We start from the raw sequence: 20897 nt of genomic DNA on the forward strand, positions 1-20897 counted from the left end.
TCTTGAACAATTCGTACTTCCCTTACTGATTTTGAAATATTACCTCTCATATTCCTGTTTCCATATATATTTGGTCTGTTACTTTGTTTTCTAACTGTTTCTTGGCCTGTTTATTGATTCTAGTAAAATACCACAAGTTTTTACTACTATAGAAGTTTTCTTACTGCTTTTCACCTAAGACTAAGTGGTACTATAAACATTGAAAAATGAATCTTTCTGACTGAGATCCAATGCAAATGCAAGATGGCTGGCTAGTAAGATAACCTCCCTCCCCAGAGTGCCTGCCCGTTCTTTTCTGCATCTATCATTTAATTTCTCTGCTTGACAAAATGTATCAGTTGTGCATGCTTTTATTTTCTTGTAACATACTGATTGTATTGTCTTAAAAATAAAGTTTATGCACATGTACACATATGAGAAGGCTGGATGGCATCACTGACTCGATGGACATGAGTCTGAGTGAACTCCGGGAGTTGGTGATGGACAGGGAGGCCTGGCGTGCTGCAGTTCATGGGGTTGCAAAGAGTCAGACACGACTGAGTGACTGAACTGAACTGACACATATTTGTGTATGTAAACTATCACATAATGGGACATTGAGAGAGAGAGTGACTACAGTGTTGGTTGACTCAAGTCCTCAAAATTATCAGGAAGTAAGGCTTAATCTTGGGACTGATTTTTCTAAAATAGCTGCCAGTAGCAGTCAAAGCTATTTATTTATGCTTTTGATTTTTGTTCCACAGAAGAAAATTAACCTTACCTTTAGTTATGCATTAACTAGAACAATTTAGGACAGTACCCACTGTAGGTCAATAATTATAAAGAATGCCATATACAGAAAGGCATTATATAGCATTATGAGAAGGGAGCTATGATTACTGTGAAAAGACTCAGATCTCACTTTGGGGATTGGGGTCTACTCAGATACCACTGTAAATGTTTCTGAGTTGGATGAGAGTGTGTTAAACATGACATCAGCTTTATTTTTTCCCAAACTTGTTTAATCTTGCTGTATTCATTATTCTGATCATATAATTTATTTCAATATTATAAATAATAAGGGCTATCTTTTTTTTCAATAGCTGTATAAAGTTGTCACACAGACACATACACACACTCTCTTTCTCCCTCAGAAATCACATATAAGCATCAAGGAAATACCAATTCCATCTCTGTACTAACAAGGAGAATGAAAGTCCAGACTGCAAAATGTGAGTATTACTGCCAGAAACATGGTAGATCTAGCCAGAAACATGGTAGATCTAGCAGAAGTGTGGGGAAAAGTACAAGGAAGATCACATAGTTGAAGATCTGAGAATGAGTTTAAAAATACACTTATTCTCCCAGGTGAAGTGAAAACCCTGAAGTGCCATTCCAAGAACACTTGTTTGCAACAGCAGGACTATATTATAAGGTGTGGAGCAGATCCTATATCTATAAGAAATAGATTATTTATGTGGTATAAGGACAACTTATTGTACATCTTTCATTTTTCCCACTAATTGAATAAAGCCTAAAAAGTAAAATAATTGACATAAACTTATTTCATATAGAAAATAGCTTGTAATATGACCAGGTTTGAGCATTAAACTAGGAGTATACATACAAAGACATTGCGAGGATAAAAATGAAGAATAGGAAAAAGAAATGTCAGGCAAAGGAAGTACACGAGAAAAATATGTCCATGAACAGACAAAAAAAAAGCTCAAATATTTATCATGAATTAAGAATAAGAACTCTTGTGAAGTAATCACAAGAACATAAGACAGAGATACAAAAAAATCAAGGTAGAGATAAAAAGAAATAAAAGGTGATGAAACTTTTTTTTAAAAAAAGTAGAGAAGGAGCGATCTCACAGAAGTGAAATTTATAAGTAGCCCAAGGGAGAATTAACAATGCTGAAAATACAAGGGACATAGAAGACAGTAATGAGAAAAGCATATAAAATGAAAAGGAAATTGATTTAAAAATTTTTGAAGATAAAATTACAGTATTAGAAAAAATGAGTAAAACATACGTAATTGGAATTCTTAAAAAAGAAAACAATAAATATTTAACAATCCAGTTCCAGAACACTGCTAGAAGTAAAAGAAACTTGATTGTATAAATGGAAAAAGACATTGAATTTGAAAGAAAATAAAAAGTTACGACATTTTACTTCAGAGATAAATAAGAGAAAAAGGAACCTCCCGACAACTGTTGGTGGGAATGTAAACTGATATAGCCATTATGAAAAAAAGTACAGAGATTCCTTAAAAAAACTAGGACTAAATATACCATATGACCCAGCAGCCCCACTACTGGGCATATTCCCTGATAAAACAGTCCTAAAAGGCATATGTACTGCAGTGTTCATTGCAGCACTATTTACAATAGCCAGGACCTGGAAGCAACCTAGATGTCCATCGACTGATGAATGGATAAAGAAGATGTGGTATGTATATACAATGGGATAGTACCCAGCTATAAAAAATGAATTTGAGTCAGTTCTAGTGAGGTGGGTGAACCTACAGCCTACAGAGTGAAGTAAATCAGAAAGAGAAAAACAAATTAATATATTAACCCATATATAAGCAATCTAAAAAACAGTATCAATGAACCTATTTGCAGGGAAGGAATGGAGACGCAGATGTAGAGAATGGACTTGTAAACATGGTGGGAAAGGGAGAGAAAGAGTGGGATGAATGGAGAAAGTAGCATCAACATATGAGCAGCTGGTGAGAAGTTGCTGTATAACACAGGGAGCCCAGCCTGATGCTCTGTGATGACCTACAGGGGTGGTATGAGAGAAGGGAAGGGAGGCTCAAGAGAGAAGATATATGTATAATTATGGCTGATTCACATATTCTATGGCAGAAACCAACACAACATTGGAAAGCAGTTTTCCTCCAATTAAAAAAAAAGAGGAGAGGAGAGAAATTTAGAAGAAGAAAGAGGAAGTGGAAAAAAAAGAATAATAAGAATTTTCATGTGCTCTCTCTTTTGAATGCTGTTTTGAATTTAGGATGTTGATATAATCATAGATTTTTTAGATTATGAGCATTATAGAATCTTCATTCAAGAATAGTATCTGTTTTCAAAACTTAGAAAAGGAACTGTCAGTGTTTAATCAATTTTAATATCTGGATTTTTCTTGTTACAGGAAACTAGAAAAGTTTTTGAATTTCAAAAATCTTCAAACCTGTTTAAAGGAAGCCAGTCTACTAGATTATTATGTATCTGGATTTTTGTGGGCAAAAGGAATGGACTTCTCTGTTATTCAATATTCAAAATTTATGACTTTACTAGATATGCTACTTCATAATCTTAGAAGTAAGTACATTACTTTTTCTTTTTTTAAGAAAAGAAAATTTAGTCCACTGTCTAAATGAATTTTCTCAAGCAAAAGCTCCTAATTTTATTGTAAATCCTACAATGAAAATTATGTTTTTTCCTTGGATATATATAGAAAGAATATACTTCATAACTTCATTAAGTTGTAAAGTGTTAATACTTAATAAGGTTAATGTTCTCTTAATAATGAATTTGCCAGATATATTACTTTAATTTTGAAATCTCATCAGTGTCATCATCCCAAAAATGTCAAGTAGTTCAGATTTATCTAGATATTTTTTATTGTTTGAGCTGTTTTCATCTTATCTTACATTTAAATATTACTGTAATATCAGGTTTGCTGTTAAGAGGAGGTACTTTGGTCAGTATCAAAGCCCCATGAAATAGACATTAGTCCCATACACTTAGATTTTGTGAGTTTTTTAATTTACTGAAATGAGTTACTATGGAAATTTGGAAATTCTTCCTTGGAGCAGTTTTAAATGTGATGACTTTTGTTTGAGAATAAACAGAGTTACTTTCTTGGAAGGAGGAAAAGAAGGAAATCTATCATTACTTATTGCCAACTTTGTCCTAGGCAGTATATTTGGTTCCAATCTTCAACATAGATTGTAAAATGCAGAACAACTGCAGGGGAGGTATCATAACCCCTATATCACAGTTGAGCAAGCGGTCCAAGGTGCATAGTTGGTAAGTGGCAGAACAGGAACATGAATCTTACTGTGTAATCAAAAGACCATGAACACAATAAATGTCAAGATATTTCTAACTCCACTGAAAGACCTGCTTGTGTCTACGGGAGGCAGCTTTGCTTCCTTCCTTCCTTCATTTCCTCCTCCTTCCATTTTGTCTCTTCTTTTGATTATTTGCTTGTTTTTAGTTTCTTTTTTTTAAAAATTTGGGGAGGTAGAAGACCTTTCTACCCCTAAAGTATTGTCACCATTGTCCTACTAAAATTAATGGAGGACTTTTGGTCACACAAAGCTTATTTTGTTCCTTGTATCATTTTCTAACTGTTCAGAAGCAGGGGAAATACTGTGTTAGCAAAATTAACTGAGGAATCACTCACATCATATGTATTCTTCCTGCTCCTCATCACTCTTAACAAGGGAAGAATTGGTAGTTTTTTGTATGTGAGGAAGAAAAATCCATATTTTTTCTTCTCTGCAAATAGGAGAATTTCATTTTTTCTTTACTTAGGTATGTGGTGCCATGTTAAACACTAATAATGTACCAATAGAAGAAAAAAATAATTATATTTGACAATGAGAAATATTGTATGATATTAATTGACTGATTTCAGATTATTCTGTACCTAATATAAAACTAAAACAAAAACTGAAGTCTTAGGTAGTTAGTTTTGAGAATTCAGTCTTTTCAGTACTATTTTATTAAGAGTCCTGATAAATAATATAACATTGTTTCAGTGTCAGTTGTTGAACTATAATCTTCCAAAAAAGAATTCTTAGTAAATCATCACAAAAACAGACTTTGGCTGTTTTTTCCCTCATGACACAAATATTTGTGGAATCTTTGAGTACTACAGGTCTCGAAATAGAAATAATATTATTTGAATACTATTGTCAAAATTACTAGGCAGACAAAGAACTATGTGGATCTCATCCTGTATGGAAAATATTAGTAACTAGATACTAACAATAAGATGAAATGGATATTGAGATTAGATGACAAAGACTTCAAAACAGCTACAAGAGCTTAAAAGAACTGTTGTGAACATTGTTGAAATAAACGTTAAAATATAAAGCATCATGAAAGAAACAGAAGGTATAATCAAGAAACAAAATTTTAGAACCAAATTGTACAATGACCAAAATTAAAATCTCACTGAATGGAATCAATAACAGAATGGAGACAAAGGAAAAATCAGTTAACTTAAAGATGGAAGAGCAATAGAAATTATCCAATCTGTGCAATACAGAGAAAAATTTAAAAAAGATTGATAAACAAATGAACAAAACCTCAAGGACCTATGGACAACGGAAGTTCTAATATACATATCATTCAGAGTCCCAAAAAGATAGGAGAAAGAGTACAGCAGTAAACAAGCATTTGAAAAAGCAGTAGTTGAAAACATCCCAAATTTATCAGAAGACATAGACCTGTAAATTCAAGAGGCTGACTAGGTCACAAATAAGGTAAACCAAAAGAAAAACATCAACTGTCTGGATCTAATTGCCATTTACAGAATAGTATACCCCAAAACAACAGAATAGTCATGCTTTCAAGTGTGTATGGCACATTCATCAAGGTGGACCATATCCTGGGTCATGTAACAACCTTAAGTTTAATTGCAACCATACAAATATATTTTCTGACCATCATGGAATTAAACAGTTAACAACAGAAATATGTAAGGGAAATCTCTGAACACTTGGATATTGAACAGCACAATTCTTAATAGTCCATGAGTCAAAGAGAAAGCCTCAACAGATATTAGAAAAGATTTTTAAGTAAATGAATAGAGCATGGATCAAGGAGAAAAGAAATAAATAATAAACAGAAGTCAATGAAATTAAAAATGGAAAACCAATAGAGAAAATCAGTGAAACAAAAATCTGGATCTTTGATAAGAACAAAATTGATAAACATGAAGCAAAACTGACTAAGAAAAAAGATGGCAGGTACAGGTTATTATTATCAAGTATAAAAAAGGATATCACTAAAGACTGTGCAGACATTAACAGAATAATAAGAGAATATTAATTATATGTACATTAGAAAACAAAAGTAACTGACCAGTTTTCAAAAACCTCAAACTAATAAAATTCACCAGATGAAGTAGATATCTTGATAGTCCCATAACTATTGAAAAAATTGAATTTGTTGCTAAGAACTATTGGAAAAAATTCTTCAGGCCCAGATGTTTCTACTGGAAAATTCTGTTAAACATTTAATGAAGAAATACCACCAACTATATATGACATCTTCCAGAAATAACAGAGGAAAGAACTCTTTGTAACTCATTTTTTGAGGCTAAAATTATCTTCATACCAAACCTGACAAAGAGAAGAAGGAGGGGTGAGGAGAAAGGGAAAAGAAGAAAAAGTTGAGGAAAGGTGGGGGGAAGTAGGAGTAAAAGGAGGAGAAGAAATTACAGAGCAATGTCCCTAATGAACATAAAAGCATCTCAACAAAATATTGTCAGAATTAATCAGGCAATTCATAAAAAAATAATATAGATTATCAGTTGGGCTTTATATCAGAAATTCAATGCTGAATGGTTTGGTGTTGAAAATGTGATTCATGTAAAAAATTGAAAGAATAAAAGAGCACATGATCATGTAAATGGATGCAAAGATAGCATTTGACTAAGTACAACACCCATTCATTATTTTTAAAGTCAGAAAGTTAAGAAAAGATGTGATTTTTGTCAACCTTATAAAAGACATCTACCGAAAAGCCACATCATACTTAGTGGTGAAAAGCAAAATTCTTCCCTTGTAAGATCAGGATCAAGGTAAGAATGTCTGGTCTTACCTCCTATTCAACATAAGAATTGGAGACTTAGCAATAAGTGCAGTATACTGAGAAAAAGAAATAAAATACAGGCAGACTGGAAAGGAGGGAATTATACAGTGCCTGTTGTCAGATGAAATGATTCTCTATATAGCAAATCCCACAGAATCAAAAAAATTCCTAGAACTAATGAATTTAGCAATGTTGCAGGAAGAAGGTCAAAATACAAAAGTCAGTTGTATTTCAATATACTAGCAATATGTATTAGATACCAAATTTTTAACAAACAATTTCATTTATAATAACTCAAAAAATGATAGAAGTATTGATACAGAAGTATAAATCTAACAAAATGTGCACAATCTATATGCTAAAAACTACAAAATGATGATAAAATTAAAACCTAAACAATTGAAAAAATATACTGTGTTCTTGGATTAGAAATCTCCACATGATAAAGATGTCTTCCCAAATTGATACATAGATTTAATGCAGTATCAATCCAAATGCCAGCAGGATTTTTTCTAGACATACTCACTGATTTTAAAATTTATATGGAATCTACCTAAAGAAACTAAAAACCTATATATAGAAAACTATAAAACACTGGTGAAAGAAATCAAAGAGGACACTAATAGATGGAGAAATATACCATGCTCATGGATTGGAAGAATCAATATAGTGAAAATGAGTATACTACCCAAAGCAATTTATAGATTCAACGCAATCCCTATCAAGCTACCAACAGTATTCTTCACAGAGCTAGAACAAATAATTTCACAATTTGTATGGAAATACAAAAAACCTCGAATAGCCAAAGCGATCTTGAGAAAGAAGAATGGAACTGGAGGAATCAACCTACCTGACTTCAGGCTCTACTACAAAGCCACAGTTATCAAGACAGTATGGTACTGGCACAAAGACAGAAATATTGATCAATGGAATAAAATAGAAAGCCCAGAGATAAATCCACGCACATATGGACACCTTATCTTCGACAAAGGAGGCAAGAATATACAATGGATTAAAGACAATCTCTTTAACAAGTGGTGCTGGGAAATCTGGTCAACCACTTGTAAAAGAATGAAACTGGACCACTTTCTAACACCATACACAAAAATAAACTCAAAATGGATTAAAGATCTAAACGTAAGACCAGAAACTATAAAACTCCTAGAGGAGAACATAGGCAAAACACTCTCCGACATACATCACAGCAGGATCCTCTATGACCCACCTCCCAGAATATTGGAAATAAAAGCAAAAATAAACAAATGGGACCTAATTAACCTTAAAAGCTTCTGCACATCAAAGGAAACTATTAGCAAGGTGAAAAGACAGCCTTCAGAATGGGAGAAAATAATAGCAAATGAAGCAACCGACAAACAACTAATCTCAAAAATATACAAGCAACTCCTACAGCTCAACTCCAGAAAAATAAACGACCCAATCAAAAAATGGGCCAAAGAACTAAATAGACATTTCTCCAAAAAAGACATACAGATGGCTAACAAACACATGAAAAGATGCTCAACATCACTCATTATCAGAGAAATGCAAATCAAAACCACTATGAGGTACCATTTCACACCAGTCAGAATGGCTGCGATCCAAAAGTCTACAAGCAATAAATGCTGGAGAGGGTGTGGAGAAAAGGGAACCCTCTTACACTGTTGGTGGGAATGCAAACTAGTACAGCCACTATGGAGAACAGTGTGGAGATTCCTTAAAAAACTGGAAATAGAACTGCCTTATGATCCAGCAACCCCACTGCTGGGCATACACACTGAGGAAACCAGAAGGGAAAGAGACACGTGTACCCCAATGTTCATCGCAGCACTGTTTATAATAGCCAAGACATGGAAGCAACCTAGATGTCCATCAGCAGATGAATGGATAAGAAAGCTGTGGTACATATACACAATGGAGTATTACTCAGCCATTAAAAAGAATACATTTGAATCAGTTCTAATGAGGTGGATGAAACTGGAGCCTATTATACAGAGTGAAGTAAGCCAGAAGGAAAAACATAAATACAGTATACTAACGCATATATATGGAATTTAGAAAAATGGTAACAATAACCCTGTGTACGAGACAGCAAAAGAGACACTGATGTATAGAACAGTCTTATGGACTCTGTGGGAGAGGGAGAGGGTGGGAAGATTTGGGAGAATGACATTGTAACATGTAAAATATCATGTAAGAAACGAGTTGCCAGTCCAGGTTCGATGCACGATACTGGATGCTTGGGGCTAGTGCACTGGGACGACCCAGAGGGATGGTATGGGGAAGGAGGAGGGAGGAGGGTTCAGGATGGGGAACACATGTATACCTGTGGTGGATTCATTTTGATATTTGGCAAAACTAATACAATTATGTAAAGTTTAAAAATAAAATAAAATTTAAAAAAAAAAATAAAAAATAAAAAATAAAATTTATATGGAAAGGCCAAGGAGCTAAAACAACTAAAAATTTTTTGAAAAATAAGAGTAAAGTTGCATAAGGCTTAACACTCAGTTTAAGAATTACTATATAGTTATAGTAATGAAGTCAGTGTGAAATTAGTGAAGGGATAAACACAAGTATCAATGAAACAGAAGACAGAATTCAGAAATAGAAAAATGATCATCTGACTTTTTGATAACTATGCAAAAGTAATTCAGTGGAACCAAGTCTCCTTTTCAATAAATATATTGAAACAACTGCTCATCTATATTGAAAAGAGTGCACTTCAGCCTAAACTTTTCACTTGATGCGAGTTAACTCTAATTGTTATAAACTTGAAATATAAAACTATAAATCTTTTAGAATAAAACAAGAGAAAATCTTTATGACCTTGGGTTATTGAGACGTTCTTAGATGTGAACCCCAAAACAGTACCTGTGAAAGGAAAATTTATAAATTGAACTTAATCAGATTTTAAAATTTTTGTTTTATGAGAGTCATTGTTAAAAGAATGAAAAGTTGCAGACAGGGAAAAATATATTTGCAAATCACATATCTAAAAAAGGGCTTGTATCTGTAATGCATGAAGAACTGTCAGAACACAGCAATAAGTTAAAAAATCCTATTAGAAATGGACAAAGCCATCAAAAACCCATAACTTCTGTTTAACCATCAGGCAAACTAAATTGAGGAACATTGTACAAAAATATTTGACTGGTCCTTTCCAAGCTGACAAGGTTATTACAAATAAGAAAAGTCAGAGAAACAATCTAGGGGGACCTAAAGGGCATGACAACCAAATGTAGTTGGTGTCCTGGATGATGTCCTGGAATATTAAGTAAAAATTATGGAAATTAATAAAATAAGGGCTTTAGTTCATTGTAATGTTTGTGTGTGAAGTCGCTCAGTCGCGTCCAACTCTTTGCTACCCCATGGACTCTAGCCTACCAGGTTCCTCCATCCATGGGGTTTTCCAGGCAAGAATACTAGAGTGGGTTGCCATTTCCTTCTCCAGGAGATCTTCCCGACCCAGAAATTGAACCCAGGTCTCCCGCATTGTAGACAGATGCTTTACCGTCTGAGCCACCAGGGAAGCTCATTGTAATGTTTAAATTTGGTTTATTAGTAGTAATAAATGTACCATGATAATGTTTGATATTAAAAATAAAATATACTGTGTGGAGGGTTAGCAAGAACTCTCAATATTATTTTTGTAATTTTTCTATAAATGCAAATCTTTTACAGAATAAAGTTTACCTTTTTCTAAAAAAAATGGGAAAGAATCTGAACAGATGCTTCACCAAAGAAGATATATAAAGATAGCAAATAAACTCCTGAAAAGAAGCTCAACGTCCTTAGGGAAATGTAATAAAACCATTGTGATACCATTACATATCTGTTAGAATGGATAAAATCAAAAATACTGACAATATCAAGTGCTGACAAGGATTCAGAGCATCTGGAACTCTTGTTCTTTGTTTGTGGAGATACAAAATGGCACAGCCACTCTGTACAATAGTTGGCAGTTTCTTAGAAAATTATATCCCATTCATCCCTCTCTAAAGAAACATTCATTACTTTCATTACTCTAAAGAATGAAAATCATATATTCACACAAAAACCTGCACATGAATGTTGTCTAGCAGCTCTGTTCATAAGTGCTGAAAAGTAAAAACAAATTCAAATGTCTATCAGTGGATAAACAGGTAAATAAACTATGGTATATCCATACAGTGGAACACTACTCAGCAGTTAAAGTAGTTGAGCCATGATACAATTTGAATGAGTCTCAATAGCATCATACTGAATTAAAGAAGTCAGTCTTAAAAGATTGTATTCTGTATGATTATGTCTATGGGAAATTCTCAACAAATCACGATAGCAGTGGAGAACAAATCAGTGTTTGCCAGAGGTTGAAGTGATGAGAGGGCATAAAAAGATAGTATGAGGGAGCTTTTGGAAGTGATGTACCTTTTCTGTATCCTGATGGTTACATGGGCTATCCAAGCATTTAACTTTCTAGAACTGTGCACCAAAAGGGAAAGTGAATTTTACTGTATGATGGTGTTAAAAAATATTTATGTATAAAAAATATTTGTACATAAATATTTATGTATAAAAACATAATATGTATAAAATATTTAGTGGAAGAAAAATATGTGCTCTAACAACAACAATAAAAGACTAAGCAGGAATAAGCTTTAAAAAGGCAATGTGCAGGCCCTATATGAAGAAAACTTCAGAGCATTTTTAAAGTCACACAGGAGGCTTTTAACATTTGGAAAAACTTACAACATTCTTTTAAAAGACTCAACATCATAAAAATGTGAAGTCTTATCAAGTTAATTTATAGCATTAATATTCCAATAAAAATGCCAACAGTATTTTGTTAATATTTTTGTCTAGGAGTGAGTTTCTAGGCAAGATGATTCTAACAAAATATGGAAAATAAACAGGACGAATTGCCAGAAAAACTGTCTTCAGAAAATGTAATAAGCTATAGCATATCTTAGTAGTAGTAGTACTAGTAGTAGTACTTCTGTAATTTAGTAATAGGAAACCTCAAGTATTTGAACACAGTGGTGAATCACTAGATAGACAGACCAAAGGAACAGCAATTTAACCAATAGAAGTCAGTATTCAGTAAAATGACATTTCACATCTGTGATGGAAAGATAAATTATTCAATAAATAATACTAGGACAACAGTATCCATCAAGAAAAAAATAAAATGAAATTGGATTCAAACCTGTGTCTGTCTGTTAATATAAACCAGAATACATTCCCAATGAATCAAATGCTTAATTTTAAATTAAGTGAAGCCTTAAAAATATTAGAGAAAAACATGGTTTAATTTATTTACAACCTTGGATGGGGAAGATCTTTATACTTCAAAATTCGGAAGCCATAAAGATAAAATTTGATATATATTTGATATAAATTTCATTTATAAAAGTCAAAAGTCTGCAATGGAAAAATACCAAAATAAAAATTAGAACCTGGGGTAAACATTGCATCTCAGACATCAACAAACAAATTCTATAATATAAAAAAGAGCATACAAAAGCAAGAAGAAAAAGACCAATAGCGCAATAGAAGAGTATACCAAGGCTATGACTAAATAAATACGAATGATTCTTAAATAAATGAAAAGCTCAGTCTTAAAGATAAGAAAAATGTTAATTAAAACTACACAAAAATGTTATTTGTCATATATCAAATTGACAAAACTGTAAAACTTTGGTAGCATTTTCAGCTGTCAAAGCTGTAAGAAAACAAGTACTCTCTTGTGTTGCTGATGGAAGTAAGAGCCCCATTATGAAATGTAGGTTAGCAGCTGTCTATCAAATTTACAGATGTATTATCTCTTTGACAAATGTATTGACTCTTCCCAGCAATTCAACTTTTGGGAACTTATCGTGCATATTCACTGGCACACACATAGCCTGACATATATGTAGTGTCATTAGTTGCAGTAATGTTTGAAACAGCAAAAAATTAGAAACATCAATTGAAAATATTGGTGTGAACTCTTGTTTAACATAAGAAATATACAGATGAATAGTTGTAGAGTTCAGTGTAAACATATATTCATAAACTTCTCAGCTCTATTCACAAATAGGGCCGAAAAGCAATGATATCCAATAGCATTGAGCGTACCACCCAGGACTCAGGCCTTGGTTTATAATTTCATTTTCAAATGAAAGGAACTAGGGCTCCTTAGAAAAATGGCTGATTGTAGACCTAGAGCAGGGAACATAAAAGGTGAGCGTGGGGCATCTTGTAGTGGCCAGAAAAAAGTGCTTAGAAATAAGAATGATGGGAGTATGTCCAAAGAATGGAGAAGCCAACTGAAAAAGCTCCCAATATCCACAGAACAAATTGAACAAGATAGCATAGTATTGAATTATAATCCAAAGTATGAAATTAACTTCCATGAATCCATGCTGATGAAAATTAATGATTGAATAAATAATTGGAATAAATGAATTAATGCTTGAATAAATAATTAACTACCTACAAATGGCCATGGGATAACATGGCTTTGGCAACCTGAAGTGGTGTTGGTGGCCTGGGAAGTGGCTTCACAAAGATCACCCCAGAGACGGAGATGGGAGCAGGGTAGTGACAGATTGGCCCCAGGACAACCACCTGGAGAAGGGAATGACAGACCACTTGAGTATTCTTGCCTTGAGAACCCCATGAACAGTATGAAAAGGCAAAAATATATAACTGAAAGATGAACCTCCCAGGTTGGTAGGTGTCTAGTATACTACTGGGGAAGAGCAGAGAAATAGCTACAGAAAGAATGAAGAGGCTGGGCCATAGCCAAAAGGATGCCCAGTAGTGTTTATATCTGGGGGTAAAAGTGAAATCCAGTGCTGTAAAGAAAAATATTGCATAGGAACCTGGAATGTTAAATGCATGAAAAAACGTAAATTGGATGTGGTCAAACAGGAGATGGCAAGAGTGAACATGGACCTTTTAGGAATCAGTGAATGAAAATGGATGGGATAGGCAAATTTAATTCAGATGACCATATCTACTACTGTGGGCAAGAATTCCTTAGAAAGGATGGAATAGGCCTCATAGTCAACAAAAGAGTTTAAAATACAGTACTTGGGTGCAATCTCAAAAATGACAGGATGATCTCAGTTCGTTTCCAAGGCAAACCATTCAACATCACAGTAATCCAAATCTGTGGTGCAACCAGTAATGCTGAAGTTGAACTGTTATTTATTTATTTTTTTTTTGAACTGTTATTTATGAAGACCTACAAGACCTCCTAGATCTAACACACACAAAAGATGTCCTTTTCATCACAGGGGACTGGAATACAAAAGTAGGAAATCAGGAGTTACCTGGAATAACAGGCAAGTTTGGCCTTGTAGTACAAAATGAATCAGGGCAGAGGCTGACAGTTTTGCCAAGAGAACGTACTGTGCACAGCACAGCACAGCACAGCACAGTACTCTTCCAACAACACAAGAGACAACTCTACACATGGACATCACCAGATGGTAAGTACTGAAATCAGATTGACTACATTCTATGCATCCTAAGACAGAAAACCTCTATACAGTCAGCAAAAACAAGATCTGGAGCTGACTGTTTCTAGATAATCAGCTCCTTATTGCAAAATTCAGGCTTAAATTGAAGAAAATAGGGAAAACCACTAGGCCATTTGGGTAGGACCTAAATGAATCCCTTATGATTATACAGTGGAAGTGACAAATAGAAACAAAGGACTACATCGGAGAGAGAGTCACTGAAGAACTATGAACGGAGGTTCATAACACTGTACCAGAGGTGGTGACCAAAAACAATGCAATGCAAAACCAAAAGAAATGCAATAAAGCAAAGTGGTTGTCTGAGGATTCCTTATTTGTAGCTGAGAAAAGAAGAGAAGCAAAAGGCAAAGGAGAAAGGGAAAGATATTCCAAATTGAATGCAGAGTTCCAGAGAACAGCAAGGAGAGATAAGAAAGCCTTCTTAAGTCAACAATGCAAAGAAATAGAGGAAAAAAGCAGAATGGGAAAGACGAGAGATCTCTTTAAGAAAATTGGAGATACCAAGGGAATCTTTCATGCAAAGATAGGCACAATAAAGGACAAAAATGGCAAGGACCTAGCAGAAGCAGAAAGGATTAAGAAAAGGTGGCAAGAATACACAGCGGAACTCTACAAAAAAGCTCTTAGTGACCCAGACAACCATGATGGTGTAATCACTCACTAGAGCCAGACATCCTGTAGTGTGAAGTCAAGTGGGTCTTAGGAAGCATTACTACAAACAAAGTTAGTGGAGGTGATGGAGTTCCAGCTGAAGTATTTGAAATCCTAAAAGATGATGCTGTTAATTTGCTGTACTCAATATGCCAGTAAATTTCGAAAAAGCAGTGGCCACAGGACTGGAAAAGGTCAGTTTTCATTCCAATCCCAAAGAAAGGCAATGCCAAAGAATGTTCAAATTACCATACAATTGTACTCATGTCATTTGCCAGCAAGATTATGCTCAAAATCCTTCTCACTAGGTTCTACAGTACCTGAACTAAGAGCTTCCAGATGTACAAGCTGGATTTAGAAAACGCAGAGGAACCAGAGATCAAGTTGCCAACATCCGTTGGATCATCGAAAAAGCAAGAGAGTTCCAGAAAACATCTATTTCTGCTTTATTGACTATGCCAAAGCCTTTGACTGTGTGGATCACAATAAACTGTGGAAAATTCTGAAAGAGATGGGATTACCAGACCACCTAACCTGCCTCTTGAGAAACCTGTATGCAGGTCAGGAAGCAACAGTTAGAACTGGACATGGAACAACAGACTGGTTCCAAATAGGAAAAGGAGTATGGCAAGGCTGTATATTGTCACCCTGCTTATTTAACTTATATGAAGAGTACATCATGAGAAATGCTGGGCTGGAAGAAGCACAAGCTGGAATCAAGATTGCCAGGAGAAATATCAGTAACCTCAGATATGTAGATGACACCACCCTTATCAGTTCAGTTCAGTTCAGTCGCTCAGTCATGTCCGACTCTTTGCGGTCCCATGAGTTGCAGCACGCCAGGCCTCCCTGTCCATCACCAACTCCCAGAGTTACTCAAACTCATGTCCATCAAATCGGTGATGGCATCAGCCATCTCATCCTCTGCTGTTGCCTTCTCCTGCCCCCAATCCCTCCCAGCATCAGAGTCTTTTCCAGTGAGTCAACTCTTTGCATGAGGTGGCCAAAGTACTGGAGTTTCAGCTTTAGCATCAGTCCTTCCAATGAACATCCAGGACTGACCTCCTTTAGGATGGACTGCTTGGATCTCCTTGCAGTCCAAGGGACTCTCAAGAGTCTTCTCCAACACCACAGTTCAAAAGCATCAATTCTTCGGTGCTCAGCTTTCTTCACTGTCCAACTCTCACATCCATACATGACTACTGGAAAAACCATAGCCTTGACTAGATGGACCTTTGTTGGCAAAGCAATGTCTCTGCTTTTGAATATGCTATCTAGGTTGGTCATAACTTTCCTTCCAAGGAGTAAGTGTCTTTTAATTTCATGGCTGCAGTCACCATCTGCAGTGATTTTGGAGCCCCCAAAAATGAAGTCTGACACTGTTTCCACTGTTTCCCCATCTATTTCCCATGAAGTGATGGGACCAGATGCCATGATCTTCATTTTCTGAATGTTGAGCTTTAAGCCAACTTTTTCACTCTCCTCTTTCACTTTCATCAAGAGGCTTTTTAGTTCCTCTTCACTTTCTGCCATAAGGGTGGTGTCATCTGCATACCTGAGGTTATTGATATTTCTCCCGGCAATCTTGATTCCAGCTTGTGCTTCCTCCAGCCCAGCATTTCTCATGAAGTACTCTGCATATAAGTTAAACAAGCAGGGTGACAATATACAGCCTTGCCGTACTCCTTTTCCTATTTGGAACCAGTCTGTTCCATGTCCAGTTCTAACTGTTGCTTCCTGACCTGCATATAGGTTTCTCAAGAGGCAGGTCAGATGGTCTGGTATTCCCATCTCTTATGGCAGAAACCAAAGAAGAACTAAAGAGCCTCTTGATTAAAGTGAAAGAGGAGAGTGAAAAAGTTGGCTTAAAGCTCAGCATTCAGAAAACTAAGAAGATGGCATCTAGTACCATCACTTCATGGGAAATAGATGGGGAAACAGTGAGAGACTTTATTTTGGGGGGCTCTAAAATCACTGCAGATGGTGCCTGCAGCCATGAAATTAAAAGACGCTACTCCTTGGGAGAAAAGTTATGACCAACCTAGACAGCATATTAAAAAACAGAGACATTACTTTGCCAACAAAAGTCCATCTAGTCAAAGCTCTGGTTTTTCCAGTAGTCATGTATGGATGTGAGAGTTGGACTGTAAAGAAAGCTGAGTGCCAAAAAATTGATGCTTTTGAACTGTGGTGGTGGAAAAGGCTCTTGAGAGTCCCTTGGACTGCAAGGAGATCCAACCAGTCAATCCTAAAGGGAATCAGTCCAGAATATTCATTGCAAAGGCTCATACTAAAGCTGAAACTACAATACTTTGGTCACCTGATGCGAAGAACTGACTCATTGGAAAAGACCCTGATACTGGGAAAGATTGAAGGTGGGAGGAGAGGAGGATGACAGGATGAGATGGTTGGATTGCATCACTGACTCGATGGACATTAGTTTGAGTAAACTCTGGGAGTTGGTGATGGACAGGGAAGCCTGGCATGCTACAGTCCATTTGGTCACATAGAGTCGGACATGACTGAGTGACTGAACTGAACTGAGATGCAGAGTACATCACGTGGAATGCCAAGATGGATGAATCCCAAGGTGGAATCAAGATTTCAGGGAGAGATATCAACAAACTCAGATATGCAGATCATACCACTTTTAATGGCAGAAAGTAAAGAGCAGCTAAAGAACCTCTTGATGAAGGCGAAAGAGGAGAGTGAAAACCTGGCTTAGAACTCAGCATTCAGAAAGTGAAGATCATGACATCCTGTCTATCACTTCATGGCAAATAGATGGGGAAAATGTAGAAACTGTCAGATTTCATTTTCTTGGCCTTCAAAATCACTGCGGATGGTGACTGCAGCCATGAAATTAAAAGATGCTTGCTCCTTGGAAGAATAGCTATGACAAACCTGTACAGTATATTAAAAAGCAAAGGTCCAAATAGTTAAAGCTATGGTTTTTCCATTTGTTGTGTATGGATATGAAAGAGTATAAAGAAGGCTGAATACCGAAAAATTGGTGCTGGAGGAGACTCTTGAGAGTCCTTGGAGAACAAGGAGATCAAAGCAGTCAATCCTAAAGGAAATAAGTCATGAATATTCATTGGAAGGACTGATGCTGAAGCTCCAATAGTTTGTCCACCTGATGGGAAGAGCTGACTCATTGGTAAAACCCTGATGCTGGGAAGGGTTGAGGGCAAGAAAAGAAGGGGATGACAGAGGATGAGATGGTTGGATGCCATCACTTTCTCCATGGACATGAGTTGGAACAAACTCCAGAAGATAATGAAGGACAGAGAAGCCTGTCGTACTGCAGTTCATGGGGTTGCAAAGAGTTGGCCATGACTTCGTGACTGAACAACATCAAATAATTAACTGGGGCAAAATAGACAAATCTCCCATGTGGAAGTCCCAGTAATTTTTATAGATACATCCCCTGGAGGAAGGCTTGGCCACCCACTCCAGTATTCTTGCCTGGAAAATCCCCATGGACAGAGGAGTCTGGCGGGTTACAGTCCATGAGGTTGCAAAGTCACAGAAAGGACAGAGCAGCTAAGCACATCACTGCATCCTCAAGAAGTTGAACACCTTTTCCCATTTCTTAAGAATGTGCTGCACACCTCATTTCAAAGAGGACAGTATGAAAAGGAGGGAAAATGGTAACTTTATATAGGGAAGCCTGATAGATACAACCTCAGCAGGTCCAAATACTAGCACTATTAGTGATGAGCCATGTTAAATAGCAATGTGATGTGGGTGGCAAAGCACGCATAGTAAGGTGTGTGCATGCTCAGTCACTCATGTCCAATTCCTTGCAACCCTGTGGATGGTAGCTCACCTCGCTCCCCTCTCCATGGGATTCTCCAGCCAAGAATACTGGAGTGGTTTGCCATTTCCTCTTCCTAGGAATCTACCTGACCCAGGGATCAAACCCACGTTTCCTACATCTGCATTTGTAGACAGATTCTTTACCACTTGATATAGTGTGAAGAAAATGGCTCTGTAGTCTTCCTCCCCAAAACCTTTATTCCTTATCTAATCATGACAGAAGTATCAAATTTATACCAAATTTAAGTATACACTGCAAAATACCTGATCAGTATTTCTTGAAACTGTAAAAGCCTTTAAAAACAAGGAACGTCTGAAAAATTATGCAATCTCAGAAGATGAGATGAGTAAATGTAATGTGTCTGGAGGGAATCCTGGGACAGAACAAAAAAGACTTTAATAAAAACTAAAGAAATCCAAAGAGTGAACTTGAATAATAATATAATATTTGCTCATTAGTTGTGCCAAATGCACCATAGCAATGTTAACAATGGGGGAAACTGTGTATAAGCTATATGGGAACTCTTTGTGATATTCTTGCAACTTTTCTGTAAATCTAAAACTACTCTGAAAAAACAAATTTATATGTAGGGATTACCCTATCCCTAAATCATGATACCATGCAGCTGTAAAAAAGGAAAGAATGAGGAAGCTTTCTAGATATCATATGTTGTTACTGAGTCAAGCAAAGTGCAGAGTTGTATTCTTTTGTTTAAAAAAGAGACAAGAATAAGTCTTCATATGTTTTTATTTGTTATATATACAAAGAAGTGCTGAAATGATGTAGAAAAAACTAATAAAATTTTATGTGCAAAGGGTATAGGAACTAGACATATGGACAACAGGATTGGAGTAAGTCTTCTTACAGTACACCTTGACATATATTTTTTGAACCATGTGAATGTACCACTTATGAATTTAATTGTAAAAAGAAGTATATGACATGAATAGTCTTAAGCTTTGCAGCCTGTGAGCTAAGAATTTATAAACTAGAAACAGTAAAGGAAAGTAGAAAAATTTCATGAATCTCACATTCCAAATTTGACAAGAGATTTCCATTTTAAACTTTTTCCATAACTTCCAACTGCATCACAAATATTTCTTTGATGTGAAACTTTATATTGCTAATGTCAGTCCAAAAATGAATTTTTAAAACTTGAACAGGATCCATTCAAGTACTCATAAACTATGAGAGAGTGAAAGTACATGTGTAAAGGCTAACCAGAAAAAAAGCAAGGGATCTAGTTTTTACCTTCTGATAAAAAAAGAAAATCCCCTCAAACCTTTCAACCTGAAAAGGTTCTAACTACCATCAGGACAGAATGTAATCTTAGCCAGGTATGCCAGGGAAATAGGTAAAGTATGTTTATACTTAAACTAAAAGGTGGTAGAGTCCTGAGTGCATAGTGAGCACTCCCATCCCATTCTGCAACATCTTCATAGAAAAAGCACTGAAGAGCAATCTGCTCTGAACTGTAGCATGGTTGATGGTTACTAATAAAATTCTAGTGTGGAAACTGCATTTTATACTGACTCACTTCTAATCTGTCCCTTGTCTCAGATTTTGCTGCATTATCTATGAGACATTCTGCAGACAACCCACCTGGAGTCAAATTAGATCAAAATAAAGGACTATGGAACATAAGATTTGTACAATTATCTTTCGTGAAGTCGCTCAGTCGTGTCCAACTCTTTGTGACCCTATGGACTGTAGCCCACCAGGCTCCTCCATCCATGGAATTTTCTAGGCAAGAGTATTGGAGTGGGTTGCCATTTCCTTCTCCAATAATATACATATTGAGGTCTAATTTTTCCAGGACCTGACCAAGCATTGGATATAGACAGACAGTCTGGATATTTGGCCTCTGTCAAGGTCAATGGGCCAAGATTAATTCTCCTCTATATAACATGAATTTATTAAATAATCATAGAACACTTCTTAGTTCTATTAAGTTGAATTGTTTTTCTTCCAAATAGGAATAATATTAGTAAATATTTCATAGAATTAACTTGTGTCACTCATGGTGCCATTTGCTTTCCAAATACTGTCACTTAATTCATCCACAATCTTATGATATAGTTCTATTAATATTA

The 20897-nt window shown here is 35.7% G+C and overlaps 1 protein-coding gene across 4 annotated transcripts in view; it reads left to right on the plus strand.

Annotated features, from left to right (window-relative positions):
• Positions 1–20897, plus strand: part of CABCOCO1 (ciliary associated calcium binding coiled-coil 1) — a 167745-nt gene that overhangs the window by 31778 nt on the left and 115070 nt on the right. For 3 of the 4 annotated variants that reach the window (XR_009734210.1, XM_061405080.1, XM_061405081.1), the window contains exon 3: positions 3143–3312. Coding sequence is in view for 3 of the 4 variants with exons in the window: in XM_061405080.1 (XP_061261064.1) it covers positions 3143–3312 (170 nt within the window). In the remaining variant the exon portion in view is untranslated. Of the gene's footprint in view, positions 1–1133; positions 1212–3142; positions 3313–20897 lie in introns of all 4 variants that reach the window. The other variant, XM_061405082.1, reaches the window with a different exon arrangement.

Source organism: Bos javanicus, chromosome 28 (genome assembly GCF_032452875.1).
Source record: "Bos javanicus breed banteng chromosome 28, ARS-OSU_banteng_1.0, whole genome shotgun sequence".
NCBI lineage: Eukaryota > Metazoa > Chordata > Mammalia > Artiodactyla > Bovidae > Bos > Bos javanicus.